We start from the raw sequence: 22,348 nt of genomic DNA, 5'->3' as shown, positions 1-22,348 counted from the left end.
GTAGTCGCATGAACTATTAATACATAAAAAGCAGTGCCATGGGCTGCAATTTTGATATGTTTATACGGCCATTTAGTAATTTGAGTTTTTACGAGTTTTATAGGGGTGTATTCAATTGAGATAAAATTTTTAAAGAAGTTTAAAAATCCAGATGTATTATGTTTGAGCAAAATTCTCACGGAAGAATATTCGCAAGAGATTCTTCACCCTTCAAGCTTCCTTCTCTCTCTTCTTCCTCAATTCCTGCGAAAAAAGGTTGGAGTAAATAGACCACAGCTCGAGGTGTTAGCCAAAGGCCCCCCAATGCCTAAGTCAATTAGATGATCTTGAGGAAGATACAAAAGTAACAAAGAAGGCCGGAGTTTTCTCTATGGTACGAGAGAACCAGGTGGCCAGAGCCGTGTGTGTGTGTGTGAGAGAGAGAGAGAGAGAGAGAGAGAGAGAGAGAGAGAGAGAGAGAGAGAGAGAGAGAGAGAGATAGTTCTTAGGAATTTTGGAATTTACCTCATGTATGTGGTGTAGCCATGTATTTATAGTGCTCTTGCCTTCTACGGTTTTTCAGAGAATAATTCCCATATATAAGGGAATTATTCTCTCCCTTAAATGGAGAGATTGGATTAATCAGGGAGAATTAATGAAAATCAAATCCTTAATTTATGATAATATTCCTATTTTAAGTCTAAACAATTGGCCAATTAAATAGCGCACAATTTTTTACCTAAGGAATATTCTCACTGCTCCCGCCATCGTCCTCGCCTACATGTACGGCGCGTCGGGCACAAGTGCCATCGATACTGATCAATTCACCCATATTATACATACCATAGCTCAAAAATTGAATTGACCCCAACCCCAACTCAATCTTTATCGAAAACGGAATAATTGGGGGATTCGAGAGAGAGAAAGGGGCACCGGATATGAGAGGAATTTTATTCTTGTCTTTGTTTCCTTTTTTCGAATTTAGGGTTTGGTTTTGAATGTGATTTGTGTGTGAATTTTTATACGAGAACGAAAGTAAAAGATGACACTGGCGTCTTTCTTATGTGTTGTTGTGGCTTCTCTCTCTCTCTCTCTCTCTCTCTCTCTCTCTCTCTCTCTCTCTCAGAATTGTGAGGGAGAGTGTGGTTTGATATTTGGAAATCGTTGGCTTTACGAGAAGCTATAGAAGCGGGTTTGGGTTTCTTAATCCTCTGCAGTCAAGTCTAGTGAGCCTGGTTTTGTATTTTGTGTTGTTGATGGTTGTAAGTTGTGATTCGCCGCGTTTGGGAGGAGTGAGGAGTGTTTTGTGTACAATTGGGAGGAGCGTGGTTTAGGAGGTGAGGTGTATATGCGGTTGTAGAGGATGATCAAATAAATTACTCCGTTTTTAGTATGGCAAACCAATGAGATGGTCAACTGCACTTACTTTCTCATATTCATAGTCCACTTAATTGTCTTTTACATTATTAAAAAAAAGAAAAAAAAGGAATGTTGTTCAAAAACTAACCACAAAAAAACAACAAAATGAAGCAACCAACACTTCAAAAACTCAAACTATTATAAACACTCAGGGAATTTTAATCGAATTGAATCACAAAGCTTTGGTTGATTTGAAGGAAGAAAAAAAAGTTCAAAAGACAGATTTAGTTTGAGAGAGAGAGAGGAGGGGGCTCAAGAAGAAGACTTTGGGAAGAGCAAAACACTGGCTAGAAAACACATTATAAGAATTAGGTAAAAATAGGCCAATTTTCTTGTTTTCTTTTATCAAAAGACCTTTTTTTTAATTAAAAAAGTGAAGTCTCCGAGAAGTAAAGGCCTTTTTTGATTTCTTTTATAAGTGAGTTTAAAATAATTTGAAGGCCCTAAATTTTTGGGGGCCTTGTGCAGTCGCCTAGTCTGAACAGGCTCAGGCCTGTGCCAATTGGTTTATTATTTTTTTTTCTACTTTAGAATTAGGAAAGATAATTCCAAAAACAAAATGAGAAAAGTTGTATCCCATAAAAATAGGTCTCATGTTCTTATTTCAGTTTATAGTTTTATTTTTTTAATAGGTTTTTTTTTTTATCACAAATGGTCATTCACGTTTACGAAATTATCACGAATGGTCATTGAGGTTTTTTTGTGACACTAATAGTCCTTAACGTTTGGGCTTTTTATCACAAATGGTCCCTGTCGTTACAAATTCTGTTAAGTATGACTAAGTGGAGCCCACCTGCCCAATTACATTGTGACACGTGGATAAAAAATAATTAAATAATTTTTTAATGAAAATTTCCATATTTATTTTTTTTTTCTGCAACTTTTCATCCCCCTCCTTACTCCGTCTCTCTCGCTTTCCACCCTTTGCTCTCCATCTCCCTGTCTCCTTCTCCTTATGAACCATAAGAAAGTGGAATGCCTGTTGTCTTTAGCCAATGACTTGCTCCATGTAAGAACAAACCAACTGTAAACTGCCTCGCAATCTCTTCACTGCAATTCTTTTTATAGCCTCCCCATTTGACCTAGTGCCTTAAATCTGATCCAGGTCCAAAATTCAAGTACTCTATGTACTCCACGGTTTCCATAGTGATTTGATTTGGGTTTGTTCCTCTAAGTCAAGCAGATCGGCTTAAGTTATTAATATACTAGTTTTTTGGTTGATTATTGGGTGTACAGCTGATTCCATGGAGGACTAGGATAGTTTTTGAGGTAGAAGATACACACTTCTAGAAATTCAACTACTTGTACGCATATCACAATATTTGGTGTTTTTTAAAATGATTAGCTTAGTAGAAGTTTGGCGATTGGAGTTGACAGGGAGAAGAGATGGAGAGCAAAGGGTGGAGAGTGAGGGCCGAGGGGGAGAAGAGATGGAGAGCAAAGGGTGGAGAGTGAGGGCAGAGGGGTAGAGAGACGGAGTAAGGAAGGGGGATGAAAAGTTGCAGAAAAAAAAAATTGGAATTTTCATTAAAAAATTATTTAATTATTTTTTATCCATATGTCATAATGTAATTGGACATGTGGGCTCCACTTATCTTCCACGTCACACTTAACAGAATTTATAACGGCAGAGATCATTTGTGATAAAAAGTCCAAACGTTAAGGACTATTAGTGTCACAAAAAAACCTCAATGACCATTCGTGATAATTTCGTAAACGTGAAGGACCATTTGTGATAAAAAAATCTTTTTAATATGAAAAAAATTTAATTTATTATATTATCATTATTATTTAATGAAAACTTTATATAATGACAATTTGTGGTATTTTGAATGTTCTGTCTTTCACTTTATATATAGATAGATTATGTGAGGGGTCAAGAGTTGATTACATGTGGTATAGTAGTGTTTTTGTACAAATCATATCGAAGCTGTCCTAAAAAAGGAATATCAGAATAATAAACAAATAAAACAGGTAGGGTTTTTAAATGGCATCCGCTTGCATAATAAACAAGGGCCCGGCGCGCGGGTGAGTTTATGTTTTCAGTAAAACCCCCCAACTTTTTAGTCTAAATTAGTTACAGAGAGAGAATGTACAGCAGAGTCGCTTTGGCCGAGTGGTTAAGGCGTGTGCCTGCTAAGTACATGGGGTTTCCCCGCGAGAGTTCGAATCTCTCAGGCGACGAAAGTTTTTGTTTTTGTTTTGTAATGAAAAACTTCACATTTCTTCCCTTAAATAAAATAAAAAACAAAAAATCCGGATGTGAGCATTCCTAAAACAAAAAAAAGTCTCTCATGTACTTGATTTTATTCACTGTGATTGTTTTTTTTACCTTGGCATGGAAAACTTGTTTCTACCTTGGTATCAGTCCAACTGCTGCAGCTTGCAGGAGAATCCTTCATTTGTTGTTGTTGTTTTTTTTTTTTTTTTTTTTTGGGTCGAAGGATTCAAGGGTACTAGTAGTGCTTCATATCTACTTTCCCCCGGAAGGGACAAGTTGCCCCTCAACCTCAAGTAGGTCCACTCGCATTGTATTTTAATAATATGAATTGTCTATCTTTTAGATATTCTTTGAAATATAATTTTTACAAAAAAATCATTTGAATTCAAATTCATATATTACGAAGTCCCACAATGCGGATCCATTAAGAAATCCCGCTTTTGACCGTGCGATGATTTGAACAGTTTATATCTCTACTCTCTCTCTCTTTTTCTTTTTTCTTTCTTTTCCGTTACAAAGTCCCACTTTTAACCGTGCCACAATAGTCGTGACCATTTTTTGTTTTGTTTTAATTTTTGGCAGTGACTTTTCTTCTTCTTGTTTATAATTTTGTTATTTTCTTGATGCCAAATTACACTTTTTGCCCCATAGTTTGCCCAAGTTCCCTCTTTTGTCCATACATGTTATTAGTTTTTGGCGTTAATTCTACTAATTTATTATTTGTTTCCGTAACAAATAAATATTATCTTATTATCATATTCACCAAAGATTTTCATTTTTATTTATCAAACCGTAGAAATACTAAAAAGAAAATATTTGCCTCTTTCGTCCATAAGTAGGAATTCCAATTTTTTAAGTTAATCATCCGTTTGATATATGTGCATAATTTTTTTAAAGAATTATTTTTTTTTTCTTAGAATTATTTATGTACATGAAACTGCGACTAGGGGTAAATCGGGAATTTAATATTTTCCTTTTATTTTTGTTGGGCGTGCTGAACGTATGGTTGGGTGCATATAGAATTTTCCCAAACCTATAAACCCCCAAAACCCTAGAAAAGAGAGAGAAGGCTGAACTGAGAGAAGTAAGACAGAGTAAAGAGCGATGACGCAGAAAGGGAAGCTATTCAAAGGCCAGCAGAAGAAGAAAACGATTCCTCCCAGCCGCCATGGAAAAATCACTCAAACTCGCAAAGGGAAGCGAGTAATCAAACCTTCTAAAATCAGCAGTGATATGGATGCCGATCGTGTATGTTCTCTTCTCTCTCTCTCTCATTATATTTTTCTAATATTTGATTTAGTTAGTAATGGATTACTTGCAGTCCCGAATTATCATTTTTGTGCGCGTTTCAGTGAACCCTAATTGTTTGTAACCATGAAACTGGCAAATTGAGAGTTTTAGCCCTTTGCCCATTTTTTATATTTTTTTATTTTTTATTCTCTTTATTATGTTTTCGATTTTAATGAGAAATTGGATTAATTGGTTCTCAAGATTGATATTTTAGGTAATGGCCTTGCTCAAAATTCTACTTAACACTCATGCAGTTTGATGAATATGGGTAGACCTTAAAGTATTTCTTTGGGATCATTTGATTATGTAGTGCCTCAAAGTGCAATTAATTTACAGGTGATGTCCTTTCTTTCAGTTTATATTGCAGGCAATCAAATTCTCTTCCACAGATATTTCCATAGGCTTACTCTGTTCTGTTTCATTTCCTTTTCGTACCTTTTGTTTTGGTCTTATTTGGGTAATTTCTTTTGCACAAGGGTATGATAAGTTGGAAAAACAAGTGCAGACATTATAACTTTGACTATGGATTCCCTGTTGTGGGTTTGAAGTAAATAGTCTGCTGCTTAGACAATGCTGCCATTATTTATGATGATGCAGCCGCCAAATCTTATATGATTTTGAGAATAGCTAGAATCAATATTTTCCCAGTAAACTGTGGTGCTGTTTTTGGGTTTGTTATAATGCATTAGATTTTTGTCAAGTTCAAGTTATTAGTATTTGTGCTTACATTGTTTTGTTTCCTATCTATGGTAATAATTATCAAGTGTCCAAAATTTGTTGGTAGGAGATTTTACATTGTTAGAGATGAGAAGACCTTAGTGTGAGAAGTGGGGAGTTTTAGTCACCTTGTTACAAACTTGGAAGTAGGTGCTAGTAGCTAGATAGTATACTGATTACTGAGTCAATACTTCCTATTAATTTATTCAACTCCAACGATCTAAATATTTCTCTCATTGAAAAACTTCAGTGGATGTGTTAATAAACTCCACCAACATTTATATGTTTTTGGATTATAGGATGTGGGAACTCAAGTCTATGTTAAGGACCAAAACCTATAAGTTTATGTGCAACTTTTGCTCCTGATTCCTGTCGTATTTAAGATTAATTACTTAAGAACGGGGAAGTCATGAATCGGAGAAATTAGGAAAGGGAAGAGAGGAATGAAAATAGGATCAACTACTCCCCCCAATCAAAATCTAATTCTTGGTTTTCAAGTTATTGGCTTAGGACATAATTTTTTTATTCCTTATGTGTTAGTGAACGTAGGGGAAGCCAGGAATTGGAATAATTCCAATACCCATTCCTAATAAGTAATATATGTACACCGATTGATCTTTCTGACTTTGATCTTTCTCATGGCTTCTTACCTTTGTATTTGATGTATCAGGAGATAACAAAATTCATAAACCAGTGCAATGAGGTGAAGGCCGCCACTGCTGCAAACAAGGAAGGTGGCCAATTAAGCATTGTCAAAACACCTCAAGACTCTGGTAGTAACGCAAAGCAACAGTAGTTGCCGATCTTGTAGAATTATGAGTGTTGAAAGTGATAGGTTGTCTGGAAACACTTAAAAACAAACCACTGCTGAGAATTTTGTTGTGTTGTATTGGGGTCTTGTAAGATTTTTCTTTTTTAGCAAGGCCAACGTGGTATTTTATTAGTACTTACTGCTTAAACTCGTTATGTAGTTTGTAGCATGTAATTAAGGCCTAAAGTTTTGGGGTTTGGATTGTTACCTTTCGTATCAATTGTATCAACTATAAATATTGGTATATGAATCTGATCCTTCGCAATTGTGTGACTAGTATCATTCATTAAGCAACCCAAGCTGCACACTGAGTATCTTTTTATTCTGTTTATGCCCTCTACTTCGTGATGACTCCATTTTTTCTCGTAAAGAAAACAAAACCATTTGTTTGACATAAATGCAGTAGTACATAGGATTGCATGTATGTCGGAGCAAATTGGCAAAGGCATAACTAACCCAAATGCCACACAAGAAAGAAGAAAAATTGGATCATATAATGTGTTTGACCTGTTTTGCCTAATTCCTATATCATCTTCCAAACCCGAATCAGATTTGATCATGTTGCTCTGGATCTGTTTCTGCGTCAACTTAAGTTCCATAAAAGATTCAAAATTCAACATGCCTATCAATCTAAATTTCATTTTGTATATAAAGCTTGAAAAAAAAAACCTTGAAATGGCACAACACTTGCTCTTTTTATATGATCACATTTTGAATATTACAATTAAAAAGGCGAATAAGGTACTGGGCTGGGCATTTGGACTGAAAACTGGCCAAATTGAACCAATTGAGCACGAACACACGAGAATACAGATCCCTCACCTTTCATTAACCACATTAATCGCATATTTACTAGGATCAAAATGATTAAAAACATTGCGAATGAATCTCACTAGTTCATGTACTGAACGATCATCATATTCAGATTTTGGGTCATAATTATATATCTTATCAGTCCAAGTAGGCAATCTTTGAGCATACCACGGCAAAATCCTACTAAAAGCACTACCACATAAATCATCAAGCTTCCCCATGAAATGTAAATATATATATATATATTCCTATCTACTGGAACCATAAAAAAAGGATACTTGATTAATTTGTCAACAAGTCACACAAGTCACACAAGTCGCCTCCGGTGCAGCATGTTGTTAGGGTTGGTGGATGACTTCTGCATGTGTCTGAGTTATATCGAAGAAAGAGCCGGGGGAGGAGGGTGTCTAAGAATGGGTCTACAAGCACTGGCGGACCTACACATGAGTAAGGAGGTGTAGCTGCACCTCTCCTCGCAGGAAAATCCTTTGGGGTAGCCGAAATTTGCCCCTCTGTTGGTATCGACCATGTGTTCGATTAAACGTCTGAAAGAGACTTTGTAATATTCAATTTCATTTATGCTTCGCATAAACTTGTTGTCTCCCAAAATTCCCTTAATGGTGTATCTCTATTTAATAAATATCTGTGAGCTTTAATCCCCCTTATTTGACATCTGTTTGTTTTATGCAGATTTTGAAAAGAAACAGAGGCTAGGCAACGTCTAATGAAGGAGAAGACTCCTGTTTTTGATATATTAAAGATGAATACATTATACAATAATATAGCGTTGGGCTAGGCTATACAAGGCAGGTACTGTAATTACAAGGAATCAAGATCCTATAATCAAGACCAATACAAGGTAACTAAATCACAATTCTCTCCACATAATCTGTGATATGATTTGCATATTTCAACACTCCCCCTCAAGTTGGAGCATGGATATTGTGCATGCCCCACTTGCGGCAATGAGCTTGAAACATGAGTTTACCAAGTGCTTTGGTAAACAAGTCTGCAACCTGATGCTTAGATGGTGTAAAATGAGTTGTGATATGCCCAGCTTGAATTTTTTCTCGAATCAGATGACAATCTAGCTCTATGTGCTTGGTACGTTCGTGAAAGACGAGATTAGCCGCAATGTGTAGCGCGGCCTGATTATCACAGTGAACTCGAGTGGGTGCGGTATGGAGGACTTGAAGATCTTGTAGCAGAAAACGTAGCCATGTGAGTTCACAGGTAATTGCTGCCATTGATCTATACTCAGCTTCTGCAGAAGATCGTGATATTGTATGCTGCTTCTTGGTCTTCCAAGAGATCAAAGAGTTACCTAAGAAGATGCAGTATCCCGTAACGGAACGCCTTGTTGTAGGACACGATGCCCACGAGGCATCACAATAACCTCGTAGTTGCAAAGAATTGTTGGAGGGAAATATTAATCTTTGGCCTATTGACCCCTTCAAATATTTCAACACACGCATGGCTGCTGCAAGATGTGGTTTGCGTGGTCGGCTCATGAATTGACTGAGGACTTGTACAGGATATGAAATGTCAGGCCTTGTTATTGTGAGATAGATGAGACGCCCCACAATTCTTCTATAACGAGTGGGGTCTTTCAACAATTCTCCTTCTGTCGACTGTAATTTTAAGTCTTGTTCCATGGGAAAATCCACAGGACAAGCCCCTAACAAACCAACATCATCCAGTATGTCTAAAATATACTCTCTGTGAAATGGAGATGCCTTCCTTGGAGCGAGCTACTTCAATTCCGAGAAAATATTTTAGCAAACCAAGATCTTTAATCCGAAATTGATGATGAAGAAAGTCCTTTAATTGTTGTATGGCAGTGGGATCATTTCCGGTTATGATCATATCATCAACATAGACCAATACCACAGTCATGGATTTACCTTTTACACGAGTGAACATAGAGCAATCAGCCCTTGATTGCCGAAAACCAGCATGTTGAATAGCTGTGGAAAATTTGGAAAACCACTGCCTTGAAGCTTGCTTTAAGGCATATAAAGATTTCCGGAGTCGACAAACCAAGTGCTCCCCCTGTCGACGAAGGCCAGGTGGGGGTAACATGTAAACCTTTTCCTCCAAATCACCATGGAGAAAAGCATTCTGGACGTCTAGTTGATGAAGAGGCCAAGTGTGATGAGCAGCCACTGTTAACAAACATCGAACAGTGACCAATTTGGCCACCGGGGCAAAAGTCTCGTAATAATCCAAGCCTTCAGTTTGGGTGTAGCCTTTGGCTACTAGCCGCGCCTTATAGCGCTCAACAGAGCCATCTGATTTATGCTTGATTTTGTAAACCCATCGGCTCCCAATAGCACGTTTGCCAGGAGGTAGGGAGGTGAGAGTCCATGTATTATTTTGTTCAAGAGCCTGCAATTCAGCTGCCATGGCGGCACACCACCTGGGATCAAGGTTAGCCTGTGCAAAAGAAGCGGGTTCGACACTGGTAGTAATATTGTGCAGAAAAGAGCGATATGAGGAAGATAAATGAGAAGAAGAAAGATATTTGGAGAGAGGATAGCGAGTACCTGACACCGAAGAAGACGATGGAGTGGGAGTAGGAGCAGTCACCAGTGAGTATGCGTAGTCGAGGAGGCGTACGTTGGGTTGCTGAGAACGAGTTCTGCTTCGAAGTGCTGGAGAGGAAGAAGCTGAGATGGGATTATCGGAGGATGTTAAAGGAGTGAGGGTTGCTGGTGGATCAGCAATAGACTCAGAGTGGTGATGGGTATCTGAGGAGAGGGAAACTGTTTCTGAGGAGGGTTTATCTGTTTCCAAGGTGATAATGGGCTGCTCGAAAGTGGCATAAGGAGGAAATGGGTCATGTGGGCGATATGGTAAGACTGGGCCGTGAGGGAGTGCTGGTTGGGTGTGCTGAGAAATTGTGGAAAATGGGAATATATGTTCGTGGAAGACGACGTCGCGATTGGAGAAGAATTGCTGAGTTGCAAGGTCATATAAACGATAAGCTTTCTGGCCTGCGGGATAGCCAACAAAGATCCAACGTCGAGCCCGTGCATCAAATTTGTGGAGAGAATTTGTTTGAGTGGAGTAGCAAAGGCAACCGAAGACACGAAAATGACGATAGGAAGGTGGGGTGTGATAGAGAACCTCATGGGGTGATCGTTTGGAGAGCACTAATGTGGGCAAACGGTTAATGATATAAGCTGCGGTAAGAATACTCTCTCCCCAAAACTTGAGGGGAACTTGTGCTTGAAAATATAAAGCACGGGCAACAGTGAGAAGATGGCGATGTTTGCGTTCCACAACCCCATTTTGTTGGGGGGTGTGTGAACAAGAATGTTGCCATAGTGTGCCCATTTGAGCAAAAAAAGAACGCATGGATAGAAATTATGCACCATTGTCACTGCGCACCTGTTGAATGTCGCAATGAAATTGAGTTTTAACATAGGCAAAAAAAAGTTTGATCTTTTCTTGTGTCTCAGATTTAAGATTTATGAGGAACAACAATGTGAAACGTGAGTAGTCATCTACGATAGTCAAAAAATATCGAGCACCTGAGCTAGTGGGTAATCGATGAGGACCCCATATATCGCAATGAATTAACTCAAAAGGTTTATTGGTTGAAATTGAACTTAGAGAAAATGGTAATCTGGTCTGTTTGGCAAGAGGACACACATCACATTGAGAATGAAAATGAAATGAAATGGAAGGGACTGTTTGAGATAAAACACGCATTGGGCCAGTAGACAAGTGACCCAAGCGTTTATGCCGAAGATCAGGAGTGGAGGACAACGCAGCAGCTGCCATTCTGGAACCACGCTCACGAAGAAAATCTTCGGTGACCGGTACTAAATAGTACAAACCATCATGCTCTTTCCCCAACCCAATCATCTTCTTCGTTGTTAAATCCTGCATGATGCAAAAAGTAGGGAAGAATGAGATAAGACAATGGAGATGACGGGTTAATTTATTGACGGACATTAAATTAACTCGAAAACCAGGAACACAAAGCACGTCTTCTAATTTTAGATGAGGAGTGATCTGAATAGAACCAAGACAAGAGATATGTGCCTGTCAACCATTTGGCATGTTGACTGAAGAATTAGACAAAGTGGTTTTCTTAGGAATCAATTTGGGTGAAAGGAAATGTGGTCTGTTGCACCGCTATCAATTATCCAAGAGTCATGTGATATACCTGTAGCATTTGCAAAGGCTTGAATTCTACCATCACCTCGTAAAAAGGACTTGATCTGATTCACTTCTTGAGGGGTGAATTTCAGATCATCCAAAGTCTGAGTAACGGTTCCCTTTTGTGGTTCCTGGGTGGTGTTGTTGGCGCCCACACACTTGTTCTTGTTAGGTGGCTTGACTGCCTTTCTATGTAGTTTGGGCCATGTTGGGAAACCATTAAGGTAGTAGCAGCGATCAACCGTATGTGTGTCTCCATTACAGTGTGTGCAATGTAAATTCTTGTTGTCATCGTCGTGCACTTTGCGAGGCTGTTTGTTGGTACTCTTTGATGTGTTCATGGCATGAACAGAACTGATTGTGCTATTCTCAGTTATTTGTCGCTGTCTTTCTTCTTGCAGGAGCATGGCATATGCCTTGCGCACCGTAGGTAAGGGAGACATTATGAGCATCTGCGTACGAACAGCTGAATAAGTATCATTTAGGCCCATAAGAAATTGGAGTGCCTGTTCTTGTTGCTCTCTGTCAGCAAGCTCCTTCATGACTCCACACTTGCATGCTGGATCACATTGGCATGATAGCATGAGAAGATATGATCCCAACTCATCCCAAAGACCTTTAAGCATGTTGTAATATGTTTAAATAGACTGCTGGTGCTGTCGCATCTCAGCAATTTCTCGCTTGATCTGAAAAATACGAGACACATTCCCTTGAGAAAATCGCTCTTTGAGATCTGACCAAACCTCAACGGTGGTGTCGGCATAAATTACAGTGTTAGCCAATGAAGGGCTAATGGAATTGAGAATCCAAGATTTAATCAACTTATTGCATCTCCTCCAAAATAGGTATTTGGCGCTAGTTGTTGGCGGTGCCTTGATTGTGCCGTCAACGAAACCGAGTTTGTTTTTTGCTTCCAAGTTGATCAACATCGCCCGACTCCAAGTTGCATAATTGTCACCATCTAGAAGTTGCGTGACAAGGGTCAGACCTGTTTGATCAGCATGGTGTATGTAAAAGGGATCAGAGGCATCAATGGTCTCTGTATCTTGTGTGTTAGGCTTGAAGCCTGAAGGTTTTGGTGTTTCATCGTCGCCAGCCATGTCTCAGTGTTTGCGAAAGGTGTTAAAGGTGTGTGAGTCACCAGGAATGGTGCTCTGATACCATGAAAAGAAACAGAGGCTAGGCAACGTTTAATGAAGGAGAAGACTTCTGTTTTTCATATATTAAAGATGAATACATTATACAATAATATAGTGCTGGGCTAGGCTATACAAGGCAGGTATTGTAATTACAAGGAATCAAGATCCTATAATCAAGACCTATACAAGGTAACTAAATCACAATTGTCTCCACATAATCTGTGATATGATTTGCATATTTCAACAGATTTCATTCTTATTTATTCAAAGTTTCTCTCTTTCCTATTAACTAATGTAGATGGGTTCATGGACTCCTTGCACTTGAATTTCCTTTCCCTCACATACTTTTAGCATTTTAAATGTTGCCCCTCCCTTTTCAGAGTCCGTTACAAGGGCGCGCGCCCGGGGGGGGCGCCGGTGGGGGCAAAGAGAGTAAGGAGAGGGTGAGGGTGGGGGTGAGCAACGACGATGAAAGGGTGGGGTGGAGGTGGTTTGCGGTCATGATAGGATAAGGTGGGGGTGGGTGGTGATGAGGAGATGGTGGGGTGCTAGGGTTTGGGGAAGAAGATGAAGGCTATTGGAGATGGATTTTTATTTTATTTTAATTTTAAGTTTTAATTAATTTATTTATTGAAATAATAATATTTTCTTATTTATTCAATGAATAATATTATCAGACCATGTGACACCATATGAGTGGGTCTACGTGGCATATTTATTGCCACATTAATGGTTAACATACTTATAAAAAACAAGAGTGACGGTAGGTATGAAAGACGAAAAAAAGTTAATATAGTAAAGGTTGAAACTCGATAAACTTTAGGATAGTAAAGTGAAAATTACTATAAATAAAAAAAAACAAAATGGTAATAGAAGATAGAAACACAGCTTCAATGTGCTCATTCATTTTTAAAATTTTTTATTTCAGATTTTTAAATTTTTTTCATAATATGAGTGAATCCACGTGATTCATTCATTGCCACATCAAAGTTTAACAAACCTCTTAACGGATAAGATTGACGGTGTGTATGAAAGTCTTGCGAAAATAAACGTTAGGTATGAGATAGAGACAAAAAAATACTTCCGGTACTATAAGGCTGAAACTCAGTAAACATCAGAGTAGTAAAGTGAAATTTATTCAATTATTTGTAATTTTTTAAATAAAAAAAACAGACTTTCAAGTGATGTAGTCTCTTTTTTTTTTTTTCTTTCCATTTATTTATATCAACAACATGCTCCATTCAACACTGTAAAATCGGCAGTGCACCAAACAAGAAAGAAACACATCTTCAATGTGCTCTAAACTTAACTTGTTATCTTTGTCATTTTCTGTTTTTGAATACAAAAACAATGACACAGACGCATAAATAAGAGAAGTTGAGGTGGATATGAGTCATCAAATCTGATGGTCCAGGCCCACTTATCTTAGCCACGTTTTCTCAACCCAAAACGGGGACAACAAATAATGCTTCTAGGTAGGGCCTGCCTTAACTGTCAAATAATTTTTAAAAAAAAGGAATAAAAAAGCTCTAATTCCAACGTAGTCAGCAGAATCGGGCCTACCGCTTGACCTGTCACATCCACGTGGAGCTCGGGGTCCAAGTAATTCTCCAATTTGACTGACCTTTGATCATAATAGTTTTCAACTTTTACTCCTGGTCAAATGTGGCATGCCATCACTTTTTACAGCATGGAACTTTGGAGATTTTACTGAAGATTTTCATGGTAAACGACTCAAAAAGATCATTGTGCTGAAATAAACATTTTTTTTAATGTCAGAAACTTTTCAAATGGAAAAAGAATAGGTTTTTTTTTTTCTTTTTTCTATCATCTTGACTCATCTAAATCCTTGAGGATTTCATTAATAAATTCATTTTAATATGACATAATATATAAAAAGTTTTTGTCGAGCCTATTTGAAGTAAAAAACTCAAAACTTACAACTTGTTATTTTTTAATTGGTTCTTATAAAATTTTAAAACACTAAAAACTAATTAAAAATTGACAAATGACTAATTTTGGATTAGTCTCTCCAAATAGGCTCTACTTGTTAAAATAAGTTTTTGAATAAATATCTACTTTCTGATCACCTTGAGCAATAAGATTTTGCTACTACTACTAGCTAGCATACGATGAAATGAATTATACTCTCATACTTGTTTTGGTGTTGAGTCATTTCACAATTTATCTTATAAAATTACAAATTAAAAGTGGACTATGTTTGTTTGACCATAATTAAAAATTTAAGTATTTTTTTTATTATTAGTAAGTACGAGGGGATTTAAATTGAGATATCTTTTAACATTAGAAAGAAAAATACTACTTCAACATAATCACATACCCGACATATATTTTATTAACAGAAATTCGGACATAATAAATGTTGTGTTAAGACACTTCAGGATGAATTTATGAACACAACTATACATAATACATAGCAACTGTTATGTTGACTTCGACTTGATTTAATTTAATTTGAAGAGTTATATTTTAAAGGGGTTGCTCCAATTGGAAAAAACGTAAGAAATTATGGATGCCAAATAACGGTTCCTCTGAATCAAAGTAAACAGAAGCAATAACAGCAGTTTCTAGTTTGTTTCTTGCACGGCCTGGAAATTACAAGTCAAAGGACGATAAGGTGGGTTTTCTGTTGTTCCCTTTTTGCATACGTCTCTCTCTCTCTCTCCTCCTTTTCTTTGTAAAAAAGTCAAATGCTTTTTATGCCACCATTTCTCTCACCCTCCTCAATTTGATTTTACTTACCCATCATGGCACATCAGGCATCCATCTCAGCCGTCCAATACTTCACCCACAACAAAATCCAACCGTCCATACTCTGAACACCCAATCCAAATTACAAAGACACCCACCAACTGCAGGAAGACTCTGTTTCAACGTGCCTCATCCTCAATCTGACATGAACCCAACTAGCCTCCTCCCATTGGGCAACATCTCCCACGCGCCACCTTGGTGCGTTGATCTTGACTATGAACATATTGGTCCCAGCAACTCTGATACTCTGAGGTAATTAATTTTGTCCAAAAGAGAGGAGCCAATTAACATCAGCATCCACCACCACAACCATAGATGGATGGAGAGATAGATACACATATAGGTACAAAACACACCTAAACATTCCAGACAGCAACATCACCGCCACTTCCACAGCTGCCGGTGCCACGTCATCATCGCCGACATGGGTGCTGCAGAGCCTGTAAAACAACCATCTTTACCATTCAACAAATTTTCTTGTTTTGTTGTTGTTGGTCATGTAAATGCCAAAAAGGTCTGAACTTTGGTGTGATATGCAGGTGGTGGAGAGAGAAAGTGAAGAAGTTGAGGTGAGAGAGGAAAATGGGGAGAAGAAGGAAGAGGGGGAAGAGAGAGATGTTGAGAAAGGTGAGGAGGTGGGTTTTGAATATGAAGAACAGGCGGTGGCTGCAGAGAGCAACACCAATGATGACCATAATCAGAGAGATGTTCATATGTCAATGATGCATAGGCTAAATCCTACAAACCCTTTGAGAATCGTCATCAATAGTAACACCAGAGCTGCAACTCCACCTCCTCCTTCTCGGTTCTCTCATGGAAGTAATAATATCAGAGTTGGTGCTACTCCATCTCCTCCTCACTTCTCTCATACTCCCCCGCATTCTCAGCCTCGTTCTACACCAAACCCACAAGTAAGTTTTTTTGTTTTTTTTTCTTCCCACAAAATTAAACATATGGGGTAGCTTAGCTTTCATCAGTTTGTGATTTTCAAGTCAATTAAGTGATGTTTACGGAAGATTAAACAAGGATATCCCTTTTTTTTTTTTTTTCTTTCTTGGAATGCCTTTTTAATTTAATTTTTTCCTAAAGTTCTTTCATCAGTTTGAAATGATACAGATGCTTTATCTGGGAGTTACTTGTACAAAATTTTGTTTTTAACTTTTTAAGTTCCTCTTTTCCCCCTTTTATTCCAATGTGAAATGGAGTCTTTTTTGGGTCTCTTTCTATGGCATTAATTCATTGATAGAAACTGTATATGCAAAGTTCGTGTAAGAATTTGTAAATCATCAATCTGATATGTTGTTGGGTTTTCTCTCAAAATTTTCACCAGCCATCTATTACAACACTGAATTCAAGAAAATACACCAACAAGATATCTCTGTTCCTGTTCCTTCTACACATGGTTGCAGCTATTGGGCTTGTTGGTTTTCTTGTATTCAAGGGAGTTCAGGGGCTGATAGAAGCATCTGACAACAGAGTTAAGAGAGCAGAGAAAAGAGTTTTAAAGTTTTTTCTACCACAAGTTGAAGCTGCATCTCTTTTAAGCATTACCCTTGCATTTGCATGGCAAAAGGCAGTGAGGGTGTGGCCTAAATTTTTTGTTCATTTCATATTATGGACCACTTTTCTCATGTCTCTGTCTGCTGGAATTCTACTAATTTGCTTCCAAAAGCCTGCCAGTGATGGCGTTGGGGTCTGTTTTATTGCTTTTGCAATAGGCAATGGCTTATACGCTTGTTGGATCACGCAGCGGATTGGATTTTGTAGCAAGATATTGATCAAATCGCTCGAACCAGTATCAAAGTTCCCTGATTTGAATCAACCTACTTATTGGATGCTTGGGGTTGGATTTTTGTGGATGTCCCTATGGAATCTAGCAGTAATTGGAGCTCTGAATTTCTATTTTACCCCACTGATGATAGTTTTGCTGGGATTGAGCTTGGCTTGGACAGCCGAAGTAATGAGGAATGTGGCAAATATAACCGTGAGTAGGGTTATTTCTCTGTATTATCTCAGAGGAATGCAATCTAACACTAAATTTTGCTTTCAAAGAGCCTTGAGTAAAAGTCTTGGAAGTGCATGCTTTGGATCTCTCTTTGTGCCTGCAATTGAAGCCCTGAGAATTGTTGCTCGAGCCTTAAATTTACTTGAGGGAGAAGATGAGTTCATGTTTTCTTGTGCACATTGCTGTCTCAGGGTCATGGAGTCCATCTTCAGATATGGCAATGGCTGGGCCTTTGTACAGGTACCTTTATTCATAAGCCATTGTCAATTGATTTTGAGATTAATTTTCTTCGGTTCTATTTGCATATCATACAAAGCAGAACAAAGAACTATAACATTGGTTCCTAGCTTCTTTTTCAACCAGAAGGAATTTCTTTGGCATTGCAAAATATATTTGTTTAGCCAGCTGATCAATATTTCTATAACACAGTGCGACTTTACTCGCCGTTCCTTTATCATGTTTGAATAATATGGATAACGAATTATGCTGACAGCTGATTATGTCTGCTGCTTAATGAAATCATCTGTAAATGAGTTATCTTACCTGCTATGGATTAAGAATAAATTTCTTGTTATTAAATGAATCAAATTAGATGGAACTTCTTTGTCGGAAGTGTACATGCAATCTTTTGGTTTAAGGTAGATTTTAAGTCATTCGCAGATGTCATGTAAGATCATGATTGGTTGCTTAGTTTTCTGAATAATTCAAAGCATCAGCATTTACTTTTATATTCAACATCAAGTTATTTTTCGCCCAAGGTTTTATCTATAACATTTTTTTAGGCAATCTTTCTCAATTTGGTTGTTAAGTTACTACTATCTTGTCAAGTCACTTGTGATCATGTACGATATTTTGAATTACTTATAATGCAGTCATTGTCTAAATGGTCAATGATTTAGCACAAAATTAATAGAAGTTAAACTCAGTTATCTTAATTTCAACCAATTACTATCAGATAGCAGCATATGGGAAGGGTTTTGTGAAGGCATCACAAGACACTTGGGAGCTCTTTGAAAGGCAAGAAATGGAACAAATTGTTGATTCGGATATTACCAGCTCAATCTGCTTCTTAACCGGCGTCTGCAGTGGCTCAATGTGTGTCATAGTTGTGGCTGCTTGGACCGCCAAGGTGCACCAAAGTTTCACAGCCACCATTTCCCTCCTTGCATTCTTCATTGGATACCTTATGGTTGGTGGCCCCTATTTGACGAGTCTATGTTCATGCTCTTTTATTTATTTTATGCATATAAACCATGTGATCAAGTTGTCAATTCTTTAATCTTTATTGCTTTGCTCTTCAATTAACCTAACCTAATCAATGTTTATTAATTTTTGCCTTTTCAGACCAGGATAGCCATGGCACTACCACATGCTTGTGTAGGTAGTTACCTTGTTTGCTATGCAGAGAACCCAGACAACAGATTATTTGACAGCACAATTAAGGATCGTCTGGCTTTGATGAAATCTGGTCGAGATGTAGCCATCCTCACACCTCGAGTACCCCGCAGGTTTGCAGCAAGGTAAAACATAGTGACACTGCCATTAACTCCTCGCACTGCAGCACCACCATTTGCGCTCTCACATAGAAGTGTGAAGGAGTGCAGGAGGTGTTTTGGCACTCCCAAACATAGTTCCGGCCCTGATTTACCCTAATTGTACGATATTATGAGGGCATCGGATATAGTTCGGACGGATTTTTGCACGTGCAAGTTATATATTTACTACCTTTTGTAACATGTATGCGTGGTCCATCGCGTGCATGACAATGGAAAGAAGTATGTATGTATAACTGGCACATACGATAATTTTCGGGGAGTCGAGGAATCGGCCACAAATATGCTCAAAGTTAAAATTACCTACAATTGCAAGAGTGAGTGATGGTGCTGCTGATCAAAGGTTTCTTGAATGGGAGAGTTGAAGCATTATTGGATGTACTGTTGAAAGGAACGTGGAGGCACTGAGATTCCATCCAACAAGGCTTAAAAGGAAGTGTCTCTTGCTCCTTGTCCTTTTGAATAATTTATATACTTTTGGCATATACCATTTGCTAAAAATGGCCCACCGTTATTTTATTATCTTCACCTTGTTCAAAAAGACCCACCATTATTTTTCTGTAATTATTCATTATTTAATTCTCTCTGATCTCAATCTTGTAGATATGCCCCCGAGTTTCGTATGTTTGTGGTAAAGACTGAAAGTCAGGTTCAGCTTAATTAAATTAATGCACATTGTTGATACTGACACACTGCTTTAGGTTGGCTAGGATTGTTTAATGTGTATTGGCTGGCCTATCTGTGTAGTGTCCCGAATGAGGCAATGAATGATAAACTATGCAACAGAGGAAGTAGATTGTCGTGTCACGTGCCACATATATTTATATCAATAAGTTTGTAAATAAGTTGGTAGCTGTAGAATTATTAATAAATAAATTATTGTTTTGAATTTTTTTTTTATCGACAATTGAGAAAATCTGGATTATGTAAAAAATATATATATGTATATTTATTATGAAGAGAAATTCTAGTACGAATTTCAAATGGAATGATTGGAGGAGCCATAGTAATTGGAGTGCCAGTCAAAAATCTTATGATTGGATTTCATACAAAATCATGATTCTTGAGCTGAACGCATGTTCTTTTAGTGGTAAAAGTTCTTTTGAATATAAACCAACTAAAAAAAATGATTGTCTGGTTCTGGTGGCAAGCATTGTAGCTTGTAGGGAAGAGCCATGATTAAAAATATTGTTGAAGTTCAAACCCAAACAAAAAAGCAATGTTAAAGTTGAAAGCATAAAACATTAAGTTTTTGAATACAAGCGATGTTTTAAATTACAAGGACACTACCAAAGTGTTATGGGTTTGAATATGAGATTAATGATTTGCAAATCAAGATTTTTTTCCAATAGATTAGATCCATTGGCACTAAATTATTTGTTTATCAAGCTTTATAGCCTTTTCAAAAAAAGAAAAGAAAAAAAAAGCAGCTTTATTGCTGTGATTCCAGATATTAAGAATATAATTTAGCTGTTCATTTTTGGTTTCATGAAAAAGAAACCAACTCATTAATATAATTTCCCTCTAACCTTGTAACAATTGCTAATAAATAAGATAAAAGATTCGTACCCTTTTTTCGAAATAAAAAATTCCTCATTTGTTTGCTTGTAGGGTAGGTAGGTCTGATCTACCTTTGCTCGTTCGTTACCTTTCTTTTCCATCATAAAAGAAAATGGTTCATAAATTAAAGTTATTATCACGTGTGACATATACAACGTAAAGTAAGAGAATTTGTACAAAGCAATAAATATTTTGCCATTTGGCATTGCATGCAGTTGTAACTAAACAACTTGTTTAGAATGTCATCCATACGTCATCTACGTTTCGCTCAGTGAAAAAAAGTATTGATTGGTAGATTAGTGGTTTTAAATTTAAATTTTATAACATCTTGATTATATGTGTGAGACGCACCCTCCCATGTAGTTTAGACTATCATTTGTACTAAAAAAAATAAATAACAACCTTACAACATGGAGGCAATGATTTGCCGTCGGGACAAATTTTTGACGATGTTCGATGTCTTCTACAGCATGTTCCTGATTATTTATTTCAGTTTGCTCCAAGAGAAGTCAATAATGTGGCACATACATTGGCAAAATTTGGTTTGTTTAAAGAGATTTATTTGACTTGGCTAGAAGTGCCTCTGATTTTATTCAGGAAGTCCTATTAGTTGTTTCTATTGATCTGAGTCAGGCTTCATGCCCTCAGTTGTATTTCTTGATTTCAATATCTTGAGTCCTTGTGCTGTGGAGGCTTTATCTCAAAAAAGAAAAAGAAAAAAGAAATAATACGAGTTGTAATACTTGTTTTTGGCATAAAGCATATTTTTTTACTTATAATTTGGTGTAATTGCGTAGGCGTAGCCAACCAAGCACAACCACTTTGCCATTAGTGTTAAAGCACCACATAGCCTCCGTAGCCTTTGCTTGTGTCAAAATGTCAAGGGGAAATATGATACGACAAAGCACCGACTTGGGCATTATACAGAGTTTGAGTTTTAAACGCCAACTTAGAATAAGAAGCTTCCTTATATTATTATTTGGGACAGTCTTGTTGCCCGTGTTTATCTAATATTGTAGATTAATTTGTATGTTTGAGCTTCCTTATTGGGTTGCTTGGTTTTGTTGTATTTATGCCATCCTCTTTTTGAATGAGTTTTCGGAATGGAATTCATCATTCAACCCCAAAAAAACGAAAGAAAGAAAAGAAAGAAAAAAAAGCTTCCTTGTATGGGTCCAAGGATTTGGAGTTGGATTTAGATTGAAATCTTTTGACCTAGGCATTTAAAATTTGAGATATTCAATCATATACTGATTCTTAGCACTAATAATATAGCCTTACACTATTTAATTTCTATAAACAAACTCTAAAAAATCTAAAAAATGACAGCTGACCATGTTAAATTTAATTTTAATTATTAAATTACTTTAATACCCTATTGAGTATTTTGAATTTTTTATGAGGTTTTGGGGTTGGGCTTATTTTAAGAAATTGATGCTAGTTTTGTAATTTATAAGAAGTTAAAAGCTTCTTTGTTATGTTGTAAATGAACTTTGAGTATGTTTGTAAGTCCATTTCATATGGTATTTTTATAATTTGAGCCCTTATATTGGGTATAATAATGAATCTTCCTTTAAATTTATAGATTTTAAATCTAACTGTTTGGATGAAATATTTTATACCAACAATTTTAGTTCAGGAGACAGAAGGAAAGGCATAGGTGAAAAATAAAAATAAAAATTCGAATCCTTCCAAACTCCTAATTTCATATGTTATTTCAAATTCTTATTTTCGAGCCTATGAAATCTTAAGTGAATTTGGATTATTATCCATAAACACTTTAAAAGTTTTTCTACCAAACTATATCATAAGCGTTTTTGATACATATATTGACCTAAATTTAAAAGAACACATGATGAAAAATTCCGCAATTTCAGAGTATTTTAATATTAATTATGT

General features: G+C 37.0%; 3 protein-coding genes and 1 non-coding gene across 5 annotated transcripts; 3 read left to right on the top strand and 1 right to left on the bottom strand.

The window, feature by feature from the left end:
* Positions 3,501-3,582, top strand: TRNAS-GCU. The gene has a single exon. It is a non-coding gene; the product is annotated as a tRNA-Ser (tRNA).
* On the top strand, positions 4,629-6,719 carry LOC18787184. The gene is made up of 2 exons (XM_007220055.2): positions 4,629-4,867; positions 6,297-6,719. The coding sequence occupies exons 1-2, from the start codon at positions 4,724-4,726 to the stop codon at positions 6,420-6,422; spliced, it is 270 nt and encodes an 89-aa protein (XP_007220117.1). The 5' UTR covers positions 4,629-4,723; the 3' UTR covers positions 6,423-6,719.
* LOC109946982 lies at positions 10,717-13,420 on the bottom strand. The gene is made up of 2 exons (XM_020556110.1): positions 11,428-13,420; positions 10,717-11,141 (listed from the first exon to the last, which is right to left on the bottom strand). The coding sequence occupies exons 1-2, from the start codon at positions 12,044-12,046 to the stop codon at positions 11,098-11,100; spliced, it is 663 nt and encodes a 220-aa protein (XP_020411699.1). The 5' UTR covers positions 12,047-13,420; the 3' UTR covers positions 10,717-11,097.
* LOC18784982 (protein PNS1) lies at positions 15,058-19,579 on the top strand. Of its 2 annotated transcripts, XM_007220583.2 has the most exons (5): positions 15,058-15,773; positions 15,871-16,242; positions 16,662-17,576; positions 18,292-18,525; positions 18,681-19,004. In XM_007220583.2, the coding sequence occupies exons 1-5, from the start codon at positions 15,756-15,758 to the stop codon at positions 18,858-18,860; spliced, it is 1,719 nt and encodes a 572-aa protein (XP_007220645.1). In that variant the 5' UTR covers positions 15,058-15,755; the 3' UTR covers positions 18,861-19,004. The 2 variants fall into 2 exon arrangements, with proteins under 2 accessions (XP_007220645.1, XP_020413298.1); XM_020557709.1 differs by lacking the exon at positions 15,058-15,773 and having other exon boundaries at positions 15,776-16,242; positions 18,681-19,579.

Source organism: Prunus persica, chromosome G2 (assembly GCF_000346465.2).
Source record: "Prunus persica cultivar Lovell chromosome G2, Prunus_persica_NCBIv2, whole genome shotgun sequence".
Taxonomy (NCBI): domain Eukaryota; kingdom Viridiplantae; phylum Streptophyta; class Magnoliopsida; order Rosales; family Rosaceae; genus Prunus; species Prunus persica.
The sequence above is the reverse complement of the archived record's forward strand: the minus strand, read 5'-3'. Positions and strand labels throughout refer to the sequence as shown.